This window comes from Lepidochelys kempii, chromosome 4 (genome assembly GCF_965140285.1).
Source record: "Lepidochelys kempii isolate rLepKem1 chromosome 4, rLepKem1.hap1, whole genome shotgun sequence".
NCBI classification, from domain to species: domain Eukaryota; kingdom Metazoa; phylum Chordata; order Testudines; family Cheloniidae; genus Lepidochelys; species Lepidochelys kempii.
This window is the reverse complement of record NC_136383.1, coordinates 119730097-119755448: the sequence shown is the minus strand read 5'-3', so window position 1 is coordinate 119755448 and position 25352 is coordinate 119730097. Positions and strand designations below refer to the sequence as shown.

Sequence of the window (25352 nt, the reverse complement as noted above, 5' to 3'; positions counted from 1 at the left end):
AGTAAATCAGATACATGGCCTTTGGTTATGCTTGATACTGGCACATTGAATACACATATCACTTTTAAAGTCTATGTTACAATCATGTTGCCTTATAATAAACAATAGTAATCTCGTTTTCAAAGTGCCCAGCCATAATACTCATTCTAGGCATCAATACAACAAGTCATCAATTGACATACTCTTTTAAAATGTTCTAAAATTAAGACAAATCCAGGATTACAGATGCAAATATACTGTACAAGTGGTGCTCCAACTATCTGTTCATGCCCTAGGCTCCAATGGTCCCATAATCTTTGCTTTAAGAGAGTAGGTTGCTGGATCCTCAGTAAAATACCAGGACATGGCATCTGGAATGTTATAGGCTTTACAAGTTAAACCCCAAACCTTGAACTTATTCCACTTACCAAGAAGCAGTCAGTGCAGAAGGCAAAGCAGTGGTTAGACAGAATCACCTCTGCCCATCCCTGACAGTGACTATGCAGCTACATTCTGTACTAAATGCAGACAATGGAAGAGCCTGTTTTGAAAGCCCATAATCAAATGCATTGCAGGAATCCAGCTTTCATATCCAAAAGGTATGTGTCACCATTGTCCAGTCAACATGTGATAGATCAGGTGATATCCTTATGGTGGCAAAAGTCAGGCCTAACTTGAAGACTAATGACTGTCATGAAGTTAGCATGTTCTGTGTAAGCAATAATCATTTTCAGTGTCTAGAGAGCTGTTGTAGCCAGATGAAGGATACAGATCCCTTTTAAGTATCCTATTGGCAATATTGATCATGACTTTCTTGTACTGTTGACGTAAAAGAGAATAAACAAATGGATCTGATGCAGCCTTACTGTAGGTGAGGCACTTGCTTACAATTCCCCAGTAGTAGTTTATGGTAACAAAAGGAAGAAGCTCTATCAACCTGTTAAACATTAACAAAGAGGAAAAGCTGAATGTTACATCGACACAAGCAAACCGTTCAACTCACATTTTCAGGAATAATAGCATCTTAAGAATTAATTTTTATACTGTGCAGCATCTGAGGGATGATCCTGCAGTCATTGCACAGGTAAATTTATGGGAGATTTTCCTGAGTAAGGACAGCCATGAGGAGGAAAAAGTGCTTTAACTATATATTTAAGCACTGAGGCCTTGTATACAAAGAAGTGTAGCAACTTATTGCAAAACTTCTGCTTAATTCTACTTGGTGAGCTGTCCTAGTAATTGGCAATATATTCAAGTTCTCAGTGCTGTCTGACAAGGTATTGCCTTCCTGACTCCTCCTGTCTCCCTAGACAAGCTGTAGAAAGGCATGTAAGATGTACTATAGTATATGGAGCTATATATTAATATATCCTTACTTAATGATATTGTGAAATGTAATGTATGAAGAGAGAATACATGATGCATTGGTGTGATATAAAGCACCTCAAGATAATACACATTGTCTCATGGACATTTACTCTCCTTCTCGATCATTCAGACTACTTCCCCTCTCTTTTGCAATCACAAGATATCCATGTGCAAACTACTACAATTGCTTACTTGGAAAAGTGAAATTAGGAAAGTATTTATGCATTTTAACTGTCTGTTAATGTTATTTAGCAGATGGAAACAAGCAAGAGATGTTATTGCTATGTGACCAGCTACCTGCCTTTAGACCACCAACATGTGCTCTGTGAATAACCAGTAGTCACTGACCCCAGTTTTAGAATCTTGGGCATAAAGGTTTATCAGCATGACTTTGATATGGGTGCATTAATCATGAGTAAGGCTGCGAGTCTATCATGGATGTCATGGAAGTCATGAATTCTGTGACTTTCCGGGATCTGCATGACTTCTGTACTGGCTGGTGCGGCTGACCCAGGGGCTGCCTGAGCAACTCGGCTGGCCCCCGAGCCAGCTGCTCTGACTACTGCTGGAGCAGTCTCAGACCATGGCACCCCTCCCCAACAGCAGCAGCAGGAGTTTGGGTGTGTTAGGGGGCTCAGGGCTGAGGCAGAGGGTTGGGCTTGGGGTGCGGGAGGGGGTGAGGGCTCTTTCAGGAAGAAGCAACATGTCCCTCCCTTGGCTTCTAGGCAGAGGTGTGGCTTGGCAGCTCCGCATGCTGCCTCCACCTGCAGGCACCACCCCCGGAGCTCCTATTGGCCGTGGGTCCCTGCCAACTCTCCCCTCATCCCCAGCAGCAGTGGGGATCCCAGGCCGCTCCCCCAGAGCACGTGCAGTGCCCCCGGGGCGCCCCCCCAAAAGCACCTGCAGCACGTCTGGGACAACCCCTGCCCCAGAGCACCCAAGTTTTAGTCAGGGGTATATAGTACAGTCATGAATAGGTCACAGGCTGTGAATTTTTGTTTACTGCCTGTGACCTGTCCACAACTTTTACTAAAAATACCCGTGACTAAAACATAGCCTTAATCATGAGTGGTGAAACTATAACTGCGTTAAGAAGGTCATCTCAAATGAGCGACAATAAACTGCATACAGTACACCGTACTATAACATCATGTATTCTGCGTATGTCACATCTGCTACTGAAAAACTCTTTGAATAGAGTGGAGAGGTTTCTTTACAAAATTATTTGTACAATTTTTCATATCTATTCACCCACAAAGCCTTAATTACCATGGGGCCAACTGCACAGAGCTCAGAAGACACCATAAATACCTTTGAGAATGACCTAACCTAGCTTTTCTATACATTAAAATGTAATGACTTCAAAGTGTGATATCCCAGACATTCCCAGAGCTAGGAATGAGCTATTGGTCTCTTTGGGAAGCTTGGGATTTCCCTTTTCTTGTAGTTCAAAACTCCCATTTTTTAGGGCTGAAGAATATTGGATTTTAAAGTTATATTCCTATAAAACCTGGCACACATCCAGGACTGAATCTTGCCCATCCTGAGCCTCAGATAGGTGAAATACTGCAGCAAATTCCACAGCTGTGTGTGTGCATAGGGTGTGGAGGGAAGAACACTTCTCTGGCAAGTGAATTTAAAGAAGGTAGATGCTCCAGTGCTTGGAATGTTAGAACAAGCCTCAGGGAGATGGATTAATGACAGAAAGCAAGCAAGGAAGTCAAAAAGTGCATTATAAATAAGAGTATCATGTGGATCTGCAATTTATCACATGGTACCTCAGTTTATCCTATCTTAGATATCACCTCCACATATGGCATATATGCTTGATCTGTACAAAATGAATATTTTTGTAGAACACTGTCAAACAGAAGATCTGTATATATAGATATACTTGAGTGTGTATGTGTATTATATGGTAGATTGTGGTCCCAATCCTAATCTAAAGTAAATGGAAAAACTCCCTTTGACCTCATTGAGATAAAGGGGAGTATCCCATTAATAGCAATGCTGTTATATCAAGGATGAACTTCATCCATTGGGTTTAGTCCCAACAGACAGAATTTATTGTTGATTTCCAAAATCTCATTAACATTTCTTCAGATAGGGGCAAATCCTGATCTCAGAGCATAGCCTGAGTAGCCAGGCCATGTGCTGGGGAATCCTCTATCCCAGAGCATCCATGAAGACTCTTCTAACTAAAAGGATGGCGTGGTCTCTGTGAACCCGACACAGCCCATCAAGTAGGGAAAGAACAGAAGGCCTGCATGGCAACAAATACTCCAGCCCTACCCCAAATTTACCCCCTGGCCTAACCCTGTAAGGAGCCCTCATAGATGCCTACATAGCCCTCCCCAAATCCTTTCCATTCTGCTGCCCTCTGAGGCCATGGGAGCAGGGACAGAATTCACCCCTTGATAAGTTTATTTTAACTTTCTCTCTACTGACATATGCAGTGTCACTTAATGCATTAAGAAAATGCATTAGCTGACATTTACAAAACACCTTGTCTGAGGAATGCAGTGGCTTTTTGTTTCAATTGTTCATGGGAAATATTTCAGAATTAAAGAGTGTCTGGAGGCCAGAATGTGCTGAACAGGGTATAATACAGCCTGAATGAAGATGGCAGAATTCATCCTTTGCTTGGTATAAAGTGATAGCTTGATGGTCACAATAATGAACAGAAAATGACTCATAAGATACTGAACATTAATCAATTAACCTTTTAACTTTCTGGTGTCAAGTTAATATTTGTAACAATTCTTCCAAAAGAAGAGGAAATGCAGCTGTCTAGCCAATCAGGCAAGAACCTTTCAACTAATAAAAAAGTGAAATACTAAAAAGTGTCATCTCAAAAGTTAAAACATAGCTTTCCTTGGTCCAGCTGTACCACTGAAGGCAAGTGTGGTAGGAACAGGGTGAGGAAAGATGATAGAATATGTCCCTAATTATGCAAAACCAGCATATCAAACTCAAGATTTTCAAAAGTTAGTAGTATTTTGGGTGCCTCAGTGTTTGGGTCTCCTATCTGATGTGTCTTCAGAGGGCCTGATTGTAAGAATATAGATGCTCAACACTTTCTGAAAATCAGGCCCCTTCAAGGTATCATAAATTGGTCACCCCAAAAATTCAGATTCCCACAAAAACTAGTCACTTTTGAAAATCATGACTCAGGTTCAGCCATGGTAAAAATAATGGGCTTACATCAGTTGGTGTACATCAGTTTAGCTCCATTGGCTTCTACCCTGCAGATTTACACCAACTGAAGATCTAGTCTGCTGACATTTTAGCTAACCTCTGATTTAAACTGGATATTTCTTAGTGTTCAGGAGCTGACTCTTCCTGGAAAACTATCCTGCACCACTGAAGTTAGTGGGAGTTTTGCCACTGACTTCCATGGGCACAGGATCAAACTCTAGATTATTTCATCAATGATATTTCCAGGCATAGAAACTATGGGCCAGATCATCAGCTGGTGCAAATCTTTGTGGCTCCATTTAAGTCAATGAGCTTCAACCTTTGGACTATAATAAGGGATGTGCTGATGATAAGCCAAACTGCTAAAAAAAAACCAATGACATGTGATGAACTCCTGGTTCCAGTCCTAAAAGCCCACTCTTTCTGGAAGAGGCATCTATACCTTGTTGTAAAAAACAAACAAAAAGATCTTATAAGACTGCAAAGTCTCATATTACTTTATCAGTTTACCAATAAATCTATTTTAGGATGATTTGGCTCCCTGTGTTTATATGTTATATATGCCTATACAAATCCATGGTATGCCCACATCTTGAATACTGCATGCAGATGTGGTCGCCACAAAAAAGATATATTGGAATTGGAAAAGGTTCAGAAAAGGGCAACAAAAATGATTAGGGTATAGAACAGCTTCTGTATGAGGAGAGATTAATAAGACAGGGACTTTTCAGCTCGGAAAAGAGGTGAATAAGGGGGGATATGATAGAGGTCTATAAAATCATGAGTGGTAAATGAGACAGTAAATAAGGAAATGTTATTTACTCTGTCTCATAATACAAAAACGAGGGGCCACCAAATGAAATTAATAGGTAGCAGGTTTAAAACAAACACAAGAAAGTATTTTTTCATGCAACATACTGTCAACTTCTGGAACTCCTTGCCAGAGTGTGTTGTGAAGGCCAATACTATAACAGGGTTCAAAAGGGAGCTAGATAGATTCATGGAAGGTAGGTCCAACAATGGTTATTGCTAGGATGGGCAGGAATGGTGTACCTAGCCTCTGTTTGCCAGAAGCTGGGATTGGGTGACAGGGCATGGATCACTTGATGATAACTGTCTGTTCATTCCCCTTGGGGCATCTGCCATTGGCACCTGTCAGAGGACAGGATACTGGGCTTGATGGACCTTTGGTCTGACCTAGTATGGTTGTTCTTATGTTCATATTTCCCCAAATTTATCACCCTTGGTCCAACCCAGTATCCCTAATGACTTTTAGGAAGGTTTGTTTGTTTATTGCTATCATCTCAATGTCTTTTTGCTGTCCCATGAATCTTGGGGTAGCTTATTCTTGATGACATATTGCCCCCTAAGGCTCCCGGAAGAGGCAGGGAGTACTAACCTGGTGATAATGTAAGGAGCAAAGCAGATCACGAAAGACCCTATAAAAATACTGATTTTCTTAGTAGCCCGCTGCCGCCTCCTTTTCTGCTCATTAACACAACGCTGTTTCACGCTGAAAAGGGAAAATAACAATCACTGCGTTAAGACAAGAAGCGAGGAGACTCTTGAGCCAAGAGTAAAGTCAGCCATGGAGACTCGGTCTCAGGTGCGGGAACTTGGCAAATGAAGGGTATGAGACCGAACAAAAGCCCAGAACCCACCAACCCTCTGGATACTGTTAGCGACATAAACCCTGCATGCGTATCAGCTACATGAGGGACTCAGCCGTTCAGTATCCTGGCTTTTCTGGGAACCTTCGCTTCCCGTTTAAACAAAGCTGCCTATCAATATAGAGCCACAGGCTCTGACACTGAATGAACAGCTGAATTCATTAAACAGCTTTTGAAGTTTGAAAAGAAACGCTGTACCAGAAGGGGTCATCATATCTGCAGGACATGAATTAAGACGTCAAAAGGTGCTCAGAAAAGCAAGACATGGGTTTGGGTCCTTAAGGAAGGGGGTGATTTAAAACACAGTGAACACATCGAATTAACATACACACACACACACACACACATTACCTGGGATGGATATCTACCAGCAAAACCAGCGTTTGCATTGTAATAATGTCTATCCTTTTGCAGTGGAACCTGGCCACTTTAAACACCTTTAAGTAGGTGAAACACAGTATCACCAGGGAGAGCATGAAACTGGTGGCGTGAAACACGATGGTGAACACGGTAAACCTCCTCCTCTCCGTCTCTTCTCTCAGGTGCAAGGTGCAAGAGGCGTACACGTTGCTGTAATCTACCCAAGAGAAAAACAGCGAGACCAAAGGGAAGGTCAAGGAATGAATCCAGGAATAGCTCATCAGAATCACGGCGTCTTTGTACCGCATCTTGCTGGTGTAACTCAAGGGGAACACCACGGCAATCCACTTGTCTATGCTGAGGGCTGCCATGCTCAGCATGGTGTTGGAGGTGAGGAAAGTTTCCAGGAAGCCCACCGCTTTGCAGATGCAGTCACCGACGGGCGGCTGGTTTCTCAGGATCCCCAGCAAAGTGAAGGGCATGTTTAAGACCGTCAGGAGCAGGTTGCAGAAGGACAAGTTCACCAGGAAGACCCCGGGGACTTGCTTGCGGAGCTCGGTACTGTAGATGAAGCATAGCAGCACCAGGAGGTTGGACAGCAGAGAAATCACCAGCACCAGCACCAGGAAGAAGGCCAAGAGAACTCCTGCCAAGTCCATTTCTTACCAGGTGGCCATGCGCCCCTTGGTGAGCAGAAGGCAGGCTTCAGAGACGGAGCGGCAAGGGGACATGGCAGGTGCCTCTCGGGGGGACTTCCGGAGATCCGCCGGCATGTTGGTGGAGACTCCGGGAGGATCTGAAGCTCCGGCTGCCAGAAAGCACAAGCGACCGGCCCGCCCGGCGCTGTCCAGGGTCCTGAAACGAGCCCACCCTCTGCCCAGGTCCCACCCGACCTGCCCGCTTCAAACCGCAGGCAGAAGTTCCTCCCTTCCCCTTCCCCTTCCCCTTCCCCGACCGACCGACCGACCCGACCCCGGCCCCAGGGGGGAGGCGCCTGCTCAGCTCCCAGCGAGCCCCTCCGGCGTCTCCTCGGCCGCTCGGCAACTCCGGTGCTCAGCCGCTGAAATAGTCAAACCGCCCCAGCCTCCCGGGGTGACTCATGCGCAGACGAGGAGCGCGGAGCAGCCTTGCCTCCCTTCTTCGCTCGGCCCCGAGCAGCGGGGAGAGCCGCCGGCCGCCAAGGGCGAGACAAACTTCCCGCTGGCGCGCGGCAGGGGCGGGGTCCGTGCAGCCAGCTGCCAACCGGTTATCAATCCTTCGGCGATTGACGGCGCGCATTCATCGCTGGCAAGCTGCCTGGTGCTTTGCAAGCCACGCCAGTATACTAGGAGTTATGATGCCCGTGAGGGTGAGGCGGTTACTTTATTTAGTCTTATTTGGGGGGTGGGGTGGGGAGGGGGGTGGCTGTCGCAAACCTAGCCCCCGTGTCCCATAGCAGGTTCCCCCCTGCTCATTTGAAATGAGTGATGTATTCCCTGGCACCGTTTCCCCTACCGCCTCAAAGAGCCCACGGGTGCAGTCAGCATTCAGGGACGGGGATCATCTCCCATGGCGCATCACCAGAGCAAAGAAATCCACCAGTGGGCAGTATTAATGTACCGCACAGCCTGCTAGCCCTGGACTAACCCTTCTATTAAACCTGCAGACCCTGCTGGCTAAAGAAGGGATGGGCCCAAGGCTGTGATAGCACTTTCAGTAGACACCTAAGGTCTCTCGGAAACCACTTTCAAATCAAATTGTTAACAGAAGAACATAAGAATAACCCTACTGGGTCAGACCAAAGGTCCATCCAGCCCAGTATCCCTGTCTACCGACAGTGCCCAATGCCAGCTGCCCCAGAGGGAGTGAACCTAACAGGTAATGATCTTGTGATCTCTCTCCTGCCATCCATCTCCATCCTCTGACAAATAGAGGCTAGGGACACCATTCCTTACCCATCCTGGCTAATAGCCATTAATGGACTTAACCTCCATGAATTTATCTAGTTCTCTTTTAAACCCTGTTATTGTCCTAGCCTTCACAACCTCCTCAGGCAAGGAGTTCCACATGTTGACTGTGCTGAGTGAAGAAGAACTTCCTTTTATTTGTTCTAAACCTGCTACCCATTAATTTCATTTGGTGGCCCCTAGTTCTTATGGGAACAAATAAATAACTTTTCCTTATTCACTTTCTCCACACCACTCATGATTTTATATACCTCTATCAGATCCCCCCTTAGTCTCCTCTTTTCCAAGCTGAAAAATCTAGCCTCTTTAATCTCTCCTCATATGGGACCCGTTCCAAACCCCTAATCATTTTAGTTGTCCTTTTCTAAACCTTTTCTAATGCCAGTATATCTTTTTTGAGATGAGGGGACCACACCTGTACGCAGTATTCAAGATGTGGGCGTACCATGGATTTATATATGGGCAATAAGATATTCTCCATCTTATTCTCTATCCCATTTTTAATGATTCCTAACATCCCGTTTGCTTTTTTGACTGCTGCTGCACACTGCGTGGATGTCTTTAGAGAACTATCCACGATGACACCAAGATCTTTCTCCTGATTAGTTTTAGCTAAATTAGCCCCCATCATACTGTATGTATAGTTGGCATTATTTTTTCCAATGTGCATTACTTTACATTTATCCACATTAAATTTAGTTTGCCATTTTGTTACCTAATCACTTAGTTTTGTGAGATCTTTTTGAAGTTCTTCACAGACTGCTTTGGTTCTTAACTATCTTGAGCAGTTTAGCATCATCTGCAAACTTTGCCACCTCTCTGTTTACCCTTTTCTCCAGATCATTTATGAATAGGTTGAATAGGACTGGTCCTAGGACTGACCGTTGGGGAACACCACTAGTTACCCCTCTCCATTCTGAAAATTTAGCATTTATTCCTACCCTTTGTTCCCTGTCTTTTAACCAGTTCTCAATCCATGAAAAGATCTTCCCTCTCATCCCATGACTACTTAATTTACGTAAGAGCCTTTGATGAGGGACCTTGTCAAAGGCTTTCTGGAAATCTAAGTACACTATGTCCACTGGATCCCCCTTGTCCACATGTTTGTGGACCCCCCCCAAAGAACTCTAATAGATTAGTAAGTCATGATCTGCCTTTACAGAAACCATACTGACTTTTGCGCAACAATTTATGTTCTTCTATGTGTCTGACAATTTTATTCTTTACTATTGTTTCAACTAATTTGCCCGGTACTCCCTTAGCATTTCATCGTTGCTATCACTGTCCTGGTCAGGTGGTCGATAATAGATCCCTACTGTTATATTCTTATTAGAGCATGGAATTACTATCCATAAAGATTCTATGGAACATATGGATTCATTTAAGATTTTTATTTCATTTGATTCTACATTTTCTTTCACATATAGTGCCCCCCCACCCACCCCACCCCACCCGCACGACCTGTTCTGTCCTACCGATATCTTTTGTACCCTGGAATGATTGTGTCCCATTGATTGTCCTCACTCCATCAGCTTTCTGTGATGCCTATTATATCAATATCCTCCTTTAACATGAGGCACTCTAGTTCACCCATCTTATTATTTAGACTTCTAGCATTTGTGTACAAGCACTGTAAAAACTTGTCACTGTTTATTTGTCTGCCCTTTTCTGATGTGTCAGATTCTTTATGTGAATGTTTCTAATCTGATCTGGCCCATGCTTTATCCTCTTTCATCCTCTCCTCCTGACTAAAACCTAGAGACTCTCTATCAATAGACTCTCCTCTAAGAGAAGTCTCTGTCCGATCCACGTGCACCTCTGCAGTCATCGGCTTTCCCCATCTCTTAGTTTAAAAACTGCTCTGCAACCTTTTTAATGTTAAGTTCCTGCAGCCTGGATCCACTCTGGTATAGGTGGAGCCCACCCTTCCTGTATAGGCTCCCCCATCCCAAACGTTTCCCCAGTTCCTAATAAATCTAAACCCCTCCTCTCTACACCATCGTCTCATTCATCCATTGGGACTCTGATACTCTGCCTGCCTACCTGGCCCTGAGGGTGGAACTGGAAGCATTTCTGAGAATGCCACCATAGAGGTCCTGGATTTCATTCTCTTTCCTAGCAGCCTAAATTTGGCCTCCAGGACGTCTCTCCTACCCTTCCCTATGTCATTGGTACCTACATGTACCACGACCACCAGCTTCTTCCCAGCACTACACATAAGTCTATCTAGATGCCTCAAGAGATCCACAACCTTCGCACCAGGCAGGCAAGTCACCACATGGTTCTCCTGGTCATCACAAGCACAGCTATCTATGTTTCTAACTATCGAATCTCCCATTACTAACACCTGCCTTTTCCTAATGACTGAAGTTCCCTCCCCCGGAAAGGTAACCTCAGTGCGAGAGGATACCTCATCATCATCTGGAAGGAGGGTCCCAACTATGGGAAGGTTTCACTCTATTCCCATTGACTGCTCTCCTTCTCTGGGCCTTTCATCCTGCTTAATGGCACAGGGGCTGTCTGACTGGAAGTGGGACAAATCTACAGTGTCCCAGAAAGCCTCATCAACATACCTCTCTGCCTCCCTACAGCTCCTCCAGTTCCATCACCCTGGTCTCCAAAGCCCGTGCACCGTCTGAGGGCCAGGAGCTACTTGTACAGAATGCAAAAATACGTCACCCACCCACAGGGCAGGTAATCATACATGCTACACTGAGTGCAATAAACAGGATAGCCCCTTCTTTGCAGCTGGGCTTCTGCCTGCATTTTCTCCTACAGTTACCTAGGTTAAGGATAGGGTTTTTGTTTAAATCAAGAAGTTCTGATTATAGTTTAGTGTAAAGGTTTTAAAGAATGGCAAGTGTACCTTGCCCCCTTCCCACTTCCCTTCCAAACTCCCTCTCAAAACTCCCTGTTAGTGGCCCCTGGTTGCAAAGCTCCCTGGTCACTTGCTCACTGCTTTATAAAGCCCTGGCCTCCTTGATAGCCCTGCCCCATGACTAAGGGTATGTCTACACTACGGAATAAGGTCGAATTTCTAGAAGTCGTTTTTTTAGAAATCGGTTTTATGCATTCGAGTGTGTGTGTCCCCACAGAAAATGCTCTAAGTGCATTAACTTGGCGGAGTGCTTCCACAGTACCGAGGCTAGAGTCGGCTTCCGGAGCATTGCACTGTGGGTAGCTATCCCACAGTTCCCGCAGTCTCCGCTGCCCATTGGAATTCTGGGTTGAGATCCCAATGCCTGATGGGGCTAAAACATTATCGCGGGTGGTCCTGGGTACATATTGTCAGGCCCCCCTTCCCTCCCTCCCTCCGTGAAAGCAAGGGCAGACAATCGTTTTGCGCCTTTTTTCCTGAGTTGCCTGTGCAGATGCCATATCACAGCAAGCATGGAGCCCGCTCAGGTAACCGTCACCGTATGTCTCCTGGGTGCTGACAGACGTGGTACTGCATTGCTACACAGCAGCAGATGGTGCAGTACGACTGGTAGCCATCCTCGTCGTGTCTGAGGTGCTTCTGGCCACGTCGGCTGGGAGCGCCTGGGCAGACATGGGCGCAGGGACTAAATTTGGAGTGACTTGATCAGGTCATTCTCTTTAGTCCTGCAGTCAGTCCTATTGAACCGTCTTATGGTGAGCAGGCAGGCGATACGGATTGCTAACAGTCGTACTGTACCATCTTCTGTCGGGCAGGCAAAAGATGAGGATGGCATGCAGTCCTTCTGCACCGTCTCCTGCCAGCCAAAGATGTACAAGATAGATGGAGTGGATCAAAACAAGAAATAGACCAGATTTGTTTTGTACTCATTTGCCTCCTCCCCCGTCTAGGGGACTCATTCCTCTAGGTCACACTGCAGTCACTCACAGAGAAGGTGCAGCGAGGTAAATCTAGCCATGTATCAATCAGAGGCCAGGCTAACCTCCTTGTTCCAATAAGAACAATAACTTAGGTGCACCATTTCTTATTGGAACGCTCCGTGAAGTCCTGCCTGAAATACTCCTTGATGTAAAGACACCCCCTTTGTTGATTTTAGCTCCCTGAAGCCAACCCTGTAAGCCGTGTCATCAGTCGCCCCTCCCTCCATCAGAGCAACGGCAGACAATCGTTCCGCACCTTTTTTCTGTGCGGACACCATACCAAGGCAAGCATGGAGGCCGCTGAGCTCACTTTGGCAATTAGGAGCACATTAAACACCACACGCATTATCCAGCAGTATATGCAGCACCAGAACCTGGCAAAGCGATACCGGGGAGAGGAGGCGATGTCAGCGCGGTCACGTGAGTGATCAGGACATGGACACAGATTTCTCTGAAAGCATGGGCCCTGCCAATGCATGCATCATGGTGCTAATAGGGCAGGTTCATGCTGTGGAATGCCAATTCTGGGCTCGGGAAACAAGCACAGACTGGTGGGGCCGCATAGTGTTGCAGATCTGGGACGATTCCCAGTGGATTTCGCATGCGTAAGGGCACTTTCATGGAACTTTGTGACTTGCTTTCCCCTGCCCTGAGTCGCATGAATACCAAGATGAGAGCAGCCCTCACTGTTGAGAAGCGAGTGGCGATAGCCCTGTGGAAGCTTGCAACGCCAGACAGCTACCGGTCAGGTGGGAATCAATTTGGAGTGGGCAAATTTACTGTGGGGGCTGCTGTGATGCAAGTAGCCCACGCAATCAAAGATCTGCTGATATCAAGGGTAGTGACCCTGGGAAATGTGCAGGTCATAGTGGATGGCTTTGCTGCAACGGGATTCCCTAACTGTGGTGGGGCCATAGAATCATAGAATCATAGAATATCAGGGTTGGAAGGGACCCCAGAAGGTCATCTAGTCCAACCCCCTGCTCAAAGCAGGACCAATTCCCAGTTAAATCATCCATATAGATGGAACCCATATCCCTATCTTGGCACCGGAGCACCAAGCCACCGAGTACATAAACCGCAAGGGGTACTTTTTAATAGTGCTGCAAGCTCTGGTGGATCACAAGGGACGTTTCACCAACATCAACGTGGGATGGCCGGGAAAGGTACATGACGCTCGCATCTTCAGGAACTCTGGTCTGTTTCAAAAGCTGCAAGAAGGGACTTTATTCCCAGACCAGAAAATAACTGTTGGGGATGTTGAAATGCCTATATGTATCCTTGGGGACCCAGCCTACCCTTTAATGCCATGGCTCATGAAGCCGTACACAGGCAGCCTGGACAGTAGTCAGCAGCTGTTCAACTACAGGCTGAGCAAGTGCAGAATGGTGGTAGAATGTGCATTTGGATGTTTAAAGGCGCGCTGGCGCAGTTTACTGACTCGCTTAGACCTCAGCGAAACCAATATTCCCACTGTTATTACTGCTTGCTGTGTGCTCCACAATATCTGTGAGAGTAAGGGAGAGATGTTTATGGCGGAGTGGGAGGTTGAGGCAAATCGTCTGGCTGCTGGTTACATGCAGCCAGACACCAGGGTGGTTAGAAGAGCACAGGAGGGCGCGGTACGCATCAGAGAAGCTTTGAAAACCAGTTTCATGACTGGCCAGGCTACGGTGTGAAAGTTCTGTTTGTTTCTCCTTGATGAAATCCCCCGCCCCTTGGTTCACTCTACTTCCCTGTAAGCTAACCACCCTCCCCTCCTCCCTTCAATCACCACTTGCAGAGGCAATAAAGTCATTGTTGCTTCACATTCATGCATTCTTTATTCATTCATCACACAAATAGGGGGATGACTACCAAGGTAGCCCAGGAGGGGTGGTGGAGGAGGGAAGGAAAATGCCACACAGCACTTTAAAAGTTTACAACTTTAAAATTTATTGAATGCCAGCCTTCTTTTTTTTGGGCAATCCTCTGTGGCGGAGTGGCTGGTTGGCCAGTGGCTCCCCCACCGCGTTCTTGGGCATCTGGGTGTGGAGGCGATGGAACTTGGGGAGGAGGGCGGTTGGTTACACAGGGGCTGTAGTGGCAGTCTGTGCTCCAGCTGCCTTTGCTGCAGCTCAACCATACACTGGCGCATACTGGTTTGGTCCTCCAGCAGCCTCAGCATTGAATCCTGCCTCCTCTCATCACGCTGCCACCACATTTGAGCTTCAGCCCTGTCTTCAGCCCGCCACTTACTTACTCTCTTCAGCCTGCCACTTACTCTCTTCAGCCCGCCACCTCTCCTCCTGGTCATTTTGTGCTTTCCTGCACTCTGACATTATTTGCCTCCACGCATTCGTCTGTGCTCTGTCAGTGTGGGAGGACAGCATGAGCTCGGAGAACATTTCATCTCGATTGCGTTTTTTTTTCTTTCTAATCTTCACTAGCCTCTGGGAAGGAGAAGATCCTGTGATCATTGAAACACATGCAGCTGGTGGAGAAAAAAAAAGGGACAGCAGTATTTAAAAAGACACATTTTATAAAACAGTGGCTACACTCTTTCAGGGTAAACCTTGTTGTTAACATTACATACATAGCACATATGCTTTCGTTACAAGGTCGCATTTTGCCTCCCCCAACTGCGTGGCTACCCCCTCAACCTTTCCCCCTCCCTGTGGCTAACAGCAGGGAACAAGTCTGTTTAGCCACAGGCAAACAGCCCAGCAGGAATGGGCTCCTCTGAGTGTCCCCTGAAGAAAAGCACTCTATTTCAACAAGGTGACCATGAATTATATCTCACTCTCCTGAGGATAACACAGAGAGATAAAGAACCGATGTTGTTTGAACACCAGCAAACTGCAATGCTTTGTTGTACAATGATTCCCAAGTACGTGTTACTGGCCTGGAGTGGTAAAGTGTCCTACCATGAAGGACGCAATAAGGCTGCCCTCCCCAGAAACCTTTTGCAAAAGCTTTGGGAGTATATCCAGGAGAGCCGCGAATGCCAGGGCAAAGTAATCCTTTCACATGCTTGCTTTTAAACCATGTATAGTATTTTAAAAGGTACACTCACTGGAGGTCCCTTCTCCACCTGCTGGGTCCAGGAGGCAGCCTTGGGTGGGTTCGGGGGGTACTGGCTCCAGGTCCAGGGTGAGAAACAGTTCCTAGCTGTCGGGAAAACCGGTTTCTCCTTTTGCTTGCTGTGAGCTATCTACAACCTCATCATCATCATCTTCGTCCCCAAAACCTGCTTCCGTATTGCCTCCATCTCCATTGAAGGAGTCAAACAACACGGCTGGGGTAGTGGTGGCTGAACCCCCTAAAATGGCATGCAGCTCATCACAGAAGCGGCATGTTTGGGGCTCTGACCCGGAGAGGCTGTTCGCCTCTCTGGTTTTCTGGTAGGCTTGCCTCAGCTCCTTCAGTTTCACGCGGCACTGCTTCGGGTCCCTGTTATGGCCTTTGTCCTTCATGCCCTGGGAGATTTTGACAAAGGTTTTGGCATTTCGAAAACTGGAACAGAGTTCTGATAGCACGGATTCCTCTCTCCATACAGCAATCAGATCCCGTACCTCCCGTTCAGTCCATGCTGGAGCTCTTTTGCGATTCTGGGACTCCATCATGGTCACCTGTGCTGATGAGCTCTGCATGGTCACCTGCAGCTTGCCACGCTGGCCAAACAGGAAATGAGATTCAAAAGTTGGCGGTTCTTTTCCTGTCTACCTGGCCAGTGCATCTGAGTTGAGAGTGCTGTCCAGAACGGTCACAATGGAGCACTCTGGGATAGCTCCCGGAGGCCAATACCGTCAAATTGTGTCCACAGTACCCCAAATTCAAGCCAGCAAGGCCGATTTAAGCGCTAATCCACTTGTCAGGGGTGGAGTAAGGAAATCGATTTTAAGACCCCTTTAAGTCGAAATAAAGGGCTTCATTGTGTGGACAGGTGCAGGTTTACATCGATTTAATGCTGCTAAATTCGACCTAAAGTCCTAGTGTAGACCAGGGCTAAGGCTCAGCCAATGAACAGAGGCTTCTAGATTTCAAACCTTGTTTAGAAGCTCACAGCTTCCAACTGCTGGCCACAGCACACGGTCCTACAAACAAACAAACAGACAGGCAGACAAACACAAGCTCAGCACACAGCATGTAACCCCCAAACACAAACACACACTACAGACAGCCACTTTTAGTTGATAGGGAAAATATTTCTATAGTTAGAAGACTCCATTTGTTTTCTTTCATCTAATAGTCACAGGGGAGAGCCGAACAAGATTTTATAAGGCATACCCAAGGAGGACCCATAGAATATTAGGGAAAGTTTGGGAGTTATTGGCAGAAATGACATGTGGACAGACACTATCCCTACATACCTCACAGAAGGTTGATCACACAGCCAGCACCTAGAGACTCCACAAGCCTTGTCCTTACATAAGAAAGAAATGAATTTATTCTGCTGCATCAAAACAGTGGCACAGAAATAAATTGCCAGGTCTAACCACTGTCACATTTTTAGTTGATCTCCAGTGCTGAAAGGAAGAAAAAAGAGAGAGAGCTTGCCTGCCACCAGAAATGAGCATTATGATCCCAAGAAGCTAGTGCAATACATATGCAATTACACAATGTAGACCTGTAAAGTACATGTTCCCACAGTAGGAATAATGTTATTTTAAAAATGCTCTTTAAGGGCCTGATCTAAAGCCCATGGAAGTCAACAGGAATCTTTCCATTGATTTCTGTGGGGTTTGGAACAGGTCCTAATTGAAAGGGTTGCCATGTTAAGATTTTATATTTTAATGAAAGCACAGAGCAGAGTAGCATGAAGTGTGTTATCTGGAAATGTGTGCTGTGTTATACCTGAGGACAACCCTGAAGTAGGATGAATGTTTTGTCTAATTAGTAAGGTGTCACTTCCCAAGTCACAAAACAGTGAATAAATCTGACTGTCAATGCAGTTGTAAATTCATATCAATGTTTCAAAAAATTCTATGAAAGAGAGAGAATAACACGAACACCTTTAGTCAATTTAGCAGGTCATCACTAGAATCACTAAATCGACCACAGGTCCATCAGTCGCTGCAGTGCCGATCCCTGGTAAGTGTAGACATGCCCTTAGGCCCTAATCCTGCAAAGATTTATGCACATGCTTCATTTTATGCATGTGAACAGTCACATTTAAAATCGATGGAACGACTCGTGAGTTAAGTAAAACAAGTTGTCAAGGTTCCTTCCCCACTCTGAACTCTAGGGTACAGATGTGGGGACCAGCATGAAAGACCCCCTAAGCTTATTCTTACTAGCTTAGGTTAAAAGCTGCCACCACCAAAGTGTTACACAAAGAACAGGGAAAGAGCCCACTTGGAAACGTCTTTCCCCTGAAAATCCCCCCTAGCCCTACACCCCCTTTCCTGGGGAAGGCTTGATAAAAATCCTCACCAATTTGCATAGGTGAACACAGACCCAAACCCTTGGATCTTAAGAACAATGAAAAAGCAATCAGGTTCTTAAAAGAAGAATTTTAATTAAAGAAAAAGTAAAAGAATCACCTCTGTAAAATCAGGATGGTAAATACCTTACAGGGTAATCCGATTCAAAGCATAGAGAATCCCTCTAGGCAAAACCTTAAGTTACAAAAAGACACAAAAACAGGAATATACATTCCATTCAGCACAACCTATTTTACCAGCCATTTAACAAAAGAAAATCTAACACATTTCTCCTTGCATTGCTTACTAACTTTTTACAGAAGTTCTGAAGAGCATTCCTGATCTGTTCCTGGCAAAAGCATCACACAGACCGAGAGAACCTTTGTTTATCCCCGCCTCCAGCTTTGAAAGTATCTTGTCTCCTCGCTGGTCATTTTGGTCAGGTGCCAGTGAGGTTATCCTAGCTTCTTAACCTTTTACAGGTGAAAGGGTTTTTCCTCTGGCCAGGAGGGATTTAAAGGTGTTTACCCTTCCCTTTATATTTATGACACAAGTGTTAGCAGGATCAGGCCCTTACTGTATGTTTGTTCAGCACCCCACACAATGGACCCCAGTCTTCATTGGGGTCTCTGGGGAGTACTGTGATACAAATAATAAATAAGAACAAGTTCTTTATAATGAATTATTCCTTAAAAGTAGATACCATCTAGTAGACACAAATCAGATAATTACTTTGTTCCTTTTCTTTTAACGGATGCATAAATTCTTAAATCTTCACACTCATCCATTCTAAATATTGACTACATTTTATTCGATTTAGTGTTAATGGACTGCATTAAATTGGAAAGGAAGAAAGGATGATTCAAATTCCCTTTCAGTTTCACACCAGGAGAGATGTGTCATGAAAAATTCCAATATAGATCACAGCTGAACACAATGTAGCTGTAATCCATGCATTTTGCAATAGCTAGGAATGCATTCAATTTGCATGAATTTTAATGGATATGAAACAGGAAGAAGACCTCAGAAAAATTGCATCAGATTATCTGAAAGTATAGCCAGGCAGGGACAAGGATAGAGGGGAAACTTTCCACTTCCTTACAAATTCTTTTTCTTTCTTTCTTTCACTGGCAGGGTTAAATTAAATGAACTGTATCGTAGAATGGAATGACTCAGGAGACTGTTAGTGAGAACAGTACCTTTAAGCTATAGGTCACTGGTTTAAATATGGCCCAAGTCAGAAGTGAGCAAAAGTCATAACCATGTGACTGGTTTTCAAAGGGCTATGTAAACTGACGTAGTGGTTTCAGTGCACTTACCAATGGACAGACATGAATGTCATGTAATCCTCATCACCGCCATTATAACAAGGCATGTTGGCATCATATCACTGGCTTTAATTAGTGCTACAGCATTAGCATTGCTAGCTTAATTTGCACAATCCCACCCAAGCAGCAGCAGGGCCTTGTTCTGTGTATTCCTTCCTCTATTCCAGTGTCCTGTTTCATCATGACTGATTTGGATTGTAGGGTGTTTGGGGCAAGCAGTGTCCTTATCTGCTAAGTAGAGCATTATGCATACATATAATGCTATATACAAATATGAAATAATAAAATAAATAGCAATAAGATACATAATGATAATGGTATGATAATTAACACATCAGCAACTGCAGTAGAAAATCTATAAGCCTTATTTATCAGTCTAATGCAATTCTTTTACATTGCACTCCAATCCAAAAACAGCAGATTTGGTACCTGGGGAATACCCTCAGTGTAAAGATGTTCCTCATGTGGTACCTAAGAGACTAACAAATTTATTTGGGCATAAGCTTTTGTGCGATATAACCCACTTCATCAGATGCATAGAGTGGAAAATACAGTAGGCAGGTATAAATATATAGCACATGAAAAGATGGGAGTTGCTTTACCACGTGGGGGGGTCAGTGCTAAGGAGGCCAATTCAATTAGGATGGATGTGGCCCATTCCCAACAGTTGACAAGAAGGAGTGAATATCAACTAATATTAATATTGAACTGATTTTGGTACCTAAATAATTCAACAGCATCCTGTTATTTGCCAAAAAGTATCCATTTCATTGAGGTAGCAGAAAAGAAATAAAGAAAATAAAGAAAAATCGAAGAAAAATGTATATTATTTGAAATATAGGGCCTGATTCTTATTTCGTGCCAGCTTTACACTATCATTACCCCTGATTTACAATAGCATCCAAGACAGCAGAATTAGTCCTTTAACTGGAGGTCACTACTTTACCAAGTTAAGTGTTACTGTAATAGTGAAGAAAAAAATAGAATGATCAAGGAATTTCACTGAGATTCAATAGTTATTATGAACTGAAAGTAGAGAATATGTAGCTTTCCTTCCTTCTTTCTGGCTCTCAATTGTGCCAATCACTGTAGTTCCTAGGTGCCTCATATTGATTTGTTTAAATCAGATAGGAATATATTAATGTCCCTCTTTCATGTAATCCCTCTTTCATGTAATTTTTCTGCCACCGCAGCCCAGAAATACAATACTTCATGCCAACAACTTTGTATTGTCCCAGCTTGTAATAAAACTATTGTGACTGCAGGCATGCTGATGAAATTCCGGGGGGGGGGTCTACTTTTTTTTGTATTTTTCAATGAATGTGACAATGGTTAGCACTCCCTGGAGCCAGCAGACATTAAGTGGCATTTTATGAAACTGCTGAGAGAATGTATTAACTGTAGAGCATTCCAGGAGCTGGAGTATGAAGAACCAGCCTATGAACTCCTATCTGACTACATCATCATCATGGCAAATCTGAAAGGGACATGGCCTCCTTGCAAATAGGCTGCCTCACAGAATAATCTCTGGTCAGGTGCTTAAGGAGGTCTGATTGTATATTCAGTTAATTATATCACTGGTAGTTTTGTCATGCAACCAAAGCTTTTGGCAACCACATATTCGCCAACTGTCTAGCCACGTTCCTTGGTACACACACTTCGAAATTTGTTGGTCTTCTATTTTTATAACATGTCCATGCTAAGAAAATCACCACAAAATACATTGCTAATGGAGGTGGTTACTGGGTTCGACTTCAAATATCCACATTTCTGATCTTCTCTTCCTACAGATTACCCTAAATTCTTTGCATAAACCACACCATTCTGCTTTCATTGTGCTAATGTAAATCAGGAGTAACTGCATTAAAGTCAATGAGATTACACTGCAGAAAACCAAACCAGTGTAAATGAAAGTAGAACCAGACTTGTAGTGCAAGGCAGTGTTGTAAAGAACACACCTATAAACATAAAATGCAGTTTGGAGCATGTAGTGAGCTTTGCACTGGACAAAGCACAGAGAAAGATCCATCCTCTGGATTTTCAATTCTAAGGGCCATGTTGGCAGAGGCCTTTCCACCTTCCCCCACTGCACAGCTGTTCAAGGGCTACTCACAATATTAGTATTTCTGAACAGGGGCAAAGAGGGGTGGGAAGGAAAAGAGGTATTGGAATGGGGCCAGTTCACCAGGGACACAGGCCTCTTGGGCAGAACTGATGGCACGATGTCTCTGGTGTCATCCTGGGTCAGTGCAGCTCCGTACAACCCCCTATGCTGGGCAGTGACATAAGTGTTGTCATCTAGCCCTATTAATTTATAGATTCCAAGGCCAGAAGGGACTGCTGTGATTATCTAGTTTAGCCTCCTGTATAATACAGGCCACAGAAATTCCCCCAAACTATTCCTAGCGCATATTCAGGCCAATGAACTCACCATCCCTCAATACACAGAATTAACCAGGTTGCTTTTTTTCCCTCCTTTAACCCTCATGTTTTAGTCTTGCAGAGGTATGTCCAGGAAAGCATTTGCTTGAGCCCACTAAGCTATAGCTTGCCTCAGAGGTGCTGGAATAGGGGGAGGGCCAAGGGGCCATGGCCCTCCCACTTTTGAAAGTGAAAAACGCAGCCCCCTGCCCCTCCTTTTCTCTCCTGAGGCCCTGCCTCCCAGCCAGGCTGGAAGCTGGAGCCCGACCTGGGTAAGAGCAGCCCAGGGAGTCTGGGCACCTGTGGGGAGCTGCAGACTCTTCACCTGCCTGGTGTGGGGGTGCCTGAGAGCAGCCTCTGGCCCGCCCTGGTGCCCCCAACCAGGGCAGATTGAGGGTCTGCAGTCCCTCACAGCTGCCCGGTGACTCTCTTACCATGGCCTGGCTACAGCTCTTAGGCCCCCAAGGCCCCTCCCCCAGGTCAGGCCGGAAGCCGGACGGGTTGGGGTAAGAGCCACGCTGGCTGCTGGGGGGAGTCGCTGCTCTTCGGCCCCATACCCCTAGGTAGGTGGAGAAGCCTGGGATCCCTGGCCCGACTCCAGCTTCCAGCTTCGCCAGGGGGCAGGTCCACAAGGGGAAGCGGATGGGCAGGGGTGGGGCCATGGAGGGGATGGGGGCCTCATCCCTCACCACCACTATTAGAAAGAATCCATCGCCCCTGGCTTGCCTTCCTCTCACTAATCACTGTAGAATGGTTTTTTCACACCCCCACTAGTAGGTGCAGCCTCTGTTGGTGAAGGTAAGCGACTGGCAGCATCTGCTTCATGAGAGAAATAGCGAGCTATTTTCAACCTAAATCTTTCTTGTGATACCTAAGTATATTCCCATCCTCCTCCTCCAGCCCACCCACTGACACGCTCTCACACATACATGAACACGTTCCCATGGGAAGATTCAAACTCAGAAAGGACATCAGTTTAAAAAACTGGGATTGGCAGGCAGTAAATCGGTCTATAATGTGCTACTCTCAAAACAAATGCTCTAAGTGGCCAAGGCATTTAAATTTAAACTGTGGCTATTGTGTACGCATAGCTGTTACAGAAATCACCATTGTCATGCACGTTTCCCGGTATGTTTCACTGAGCAGTTTTTTTAAAAAACTCCAACCATTACAGTAAAGAAAGAAAATCAAGGAAATGCCAGGTTAGGGCTGACACTCTATAACAAGCTACTGTGCCTTGTTATAGCAGGAGTTCCAGCACATTGTGTGTTGTTGCCTAGGAACAATAATAGGACTAACTACAATACAGGCCCAAGTCATCCCTTCCATTACTGCAGAAGGAGAAACTGAAACCCTTGCCAGGAAACAAGAAGCAGGGAGCATGTCTTTTGCAGCAGCATTGTTCCTTCCCTCGGATTCTGCTAACGTCCCAGCTTTGGTCTAGGGCTCTATTTGTGGAGAGTGGGTGGACTCCAGCACCAGCTGCGCCATGAATCCACCCAAAAGGTAATGCTGCTGGGGTCAGTAAGCTTTTGTGCAGAGCCACTCAGCAAATCTATGGAGGCCACACGATCCTCTGTTCTCATATAGTTCCTATCCAACCAGTTTACTTATAGCAATCTATCTAGATCAGTGGTTCTCAACTGTGGTCCACTGCTTGTTCAGGGAAAGCCCCTGGCGGGCCTGGCCAGTTTGTTTACCTGCTGCGTCCGCAGGTTCAGCCGATTGCAGCTCCCACTGGCCATGTTTCACCGCTCCAGGCCAATGGGGGCTGTGGGGAGGGTGGCCAGCACATCCCTCGGCCCGCGCCGCTTCCGGCAGCCCCCATTGGCCTGGAGCAGCGAACCATGGCCAGGGGAGCTGCAATCGGCCGAACCTGCGGACGCGGCAGGTAAACAAACGGTCCCGGTGCGCCAGGGGCTTTCCCTGAGCAAGCGATGGACCACAGCTGAGAACCACTGATCTAGATATAAGTTCCTGGGACAGATCTCCCACCCCTTTGAACCCCTCCACACATAGCTAGTATTATTTTATTGAGGGAAAGGACTAGGTGAACAGTTAACCTTGTGCCCCCCTCTCCCCTTTGGCTTCTATGTGGGGGATCATCTCTTCAATTCTTGGTCATCAGGGTCAGTAATGACCCTCTCATACACACTAAAAGAAGAAACACCACATGGCTCTTCTCTCCGGTGATCACCAGCCTTTTGTTTGAACTGGCTCAGGGAGATCACATAAAATATAAACAGTTCCTCGGAGCAACTGAGTCAACATGGCTTTCACTAACCAATCACAGCCCCAGAGAAAATACTGTGTGGCTTATCTGACCTTACTTTGTTTAGAAACTCATTATGATTTCATTTATTTTCAGCAAGGGGATCCTTCCCGTACTTAACTTTATACTGATCTGACTCTTGAAAAGGTCTCATCTGAGCTGTCTCATAGAGCAGCTTTTATAATTTCTACAGAAACAAACTGGTAAATTATTGATTGATTATGAATTGTGAAATTCATTTTTGCCCCTTTGCAGGTCACATTTAGCCTCTGTGTCTGGACAGCATAGTCATTTTCATTAACACAGCCTCAGCTCTGGATCTGGATTTCTGTAACCACATATCCAGCAGCCAGGTGCACACCTTTATCATATCAAAAAGGGTTATAGAAATTCGATGTGGCAAGACAGGCAAGTGAAAAATCACTGTGCCCATTTTCTCAAGTGAGACAACACCAGACAAAGGTCTTCTAGGACTGTTTAGATCTACGTCTGTTTTCAGAAGAATACTGAAACTGCAGCTACGTTTTGGTTCCTATGGCTATCAAAAAGAAAGAGAAAATGCAACTGATTCATATATAGAGCTCTTCAAAAAGTTTTTGATGGGAAAAAGTTTCTTTGAAACTGAAATGTTTTGCAGAACTCTTCCTGTGTAAAACAAACAAACAAACAAACAAAAATGCTGGGAAACTATCTGGAGAGCAAGACTCTTTCTCTGGAGCCCAGTGGTTACGGTACTTGGGTTCAGGTATGAGAGAGAGAGAGGTTTGAGGGCCTGCTTCAGAGTGATCTGGCATATAAACTCTGCTCTGAATCGGCCAGAGCAGGGATTTGACCTTGGTCTTGCACTTTCCAGGCTAGGGCCCTAACCACCAGACTATAGGGACTTCAACCCACTCGTCTTTCCCCCTGCCAGACTTTCACGAAATTTTTGAAAGGTCTTGTTTTCATTCCAGTGGGAACAAAAACACATTTCAAAACCTCAACGTGTTTTGAAAAATGGAATTGTTTGCCCGCCAGCTCTCTTCAGAAACAATCAGGCTGACCTGCCTCCTCTGTGGTGCTGCATTATTTTGTCACTGTTAATCCCAAACTCTTCCCCATCCGTCCTTTTGTTAGTTTAAGCAACTTGTTGTGTCTTGTCTTACATTTAAATTGTAAAATCTTTGGGCAGAGACTGTCTTTCAATCTAAATCTACCCAAACCTAATTACAATGAGGCCCTGATTCAGATTGAAGTGACAGGCACTACTGTAGTATAGATAATGAATTACTATTGCTGTTGTTATTATTATTCCAGTAGCTCCAAATGTGATGGGTACTGAACCAACACAGAAGAGTTTACAGTCTCTGTCCCCAAAAGGCTTATAATTTTTGGATAATATATTTATAATATACTGATAATGTATTGGTCAGTCATATCTTAAGGCCTTAAACCAGAAAATTTACAAGAAATATTCTCTTTGCACATACTTAGCTAAGCCTAGTAGAGAATATAACAGCTGGTTCTGTAAGCTATTTTGTATAAGATATTGTACATGATTTAAGGGT

The 25352-nt window shown here is 45.2% G+C and overlaps 1 protein-coding gene across 1 annotated transcript; it reads right to left on the bottom strand.

The window, feature by feature from the left end:
* Window positions 1–636: 636 nt before the first annotated feature.
* Window positions 637–7234, bottom strand: GPR78 (G protein-coupled receptor 78). Its single transcript, XM_073340137.1, has 3 exons — window positions 6567–7234; window positions 5945–6058; window positions 637–916 (listed from the first exon to the last, which is right to left on the bottom strand). Exons 1-3 carry the CDS (start codon window positions 7232–7234, stop codon window positions 679–681), a joined length of 1020 nt encoding a protein of 339 aa, XP_073196238.1. The 3' UTR covers window positions 637–678.
* Window positions 7235–25352: the final 18118 nt, after the last annotated feature.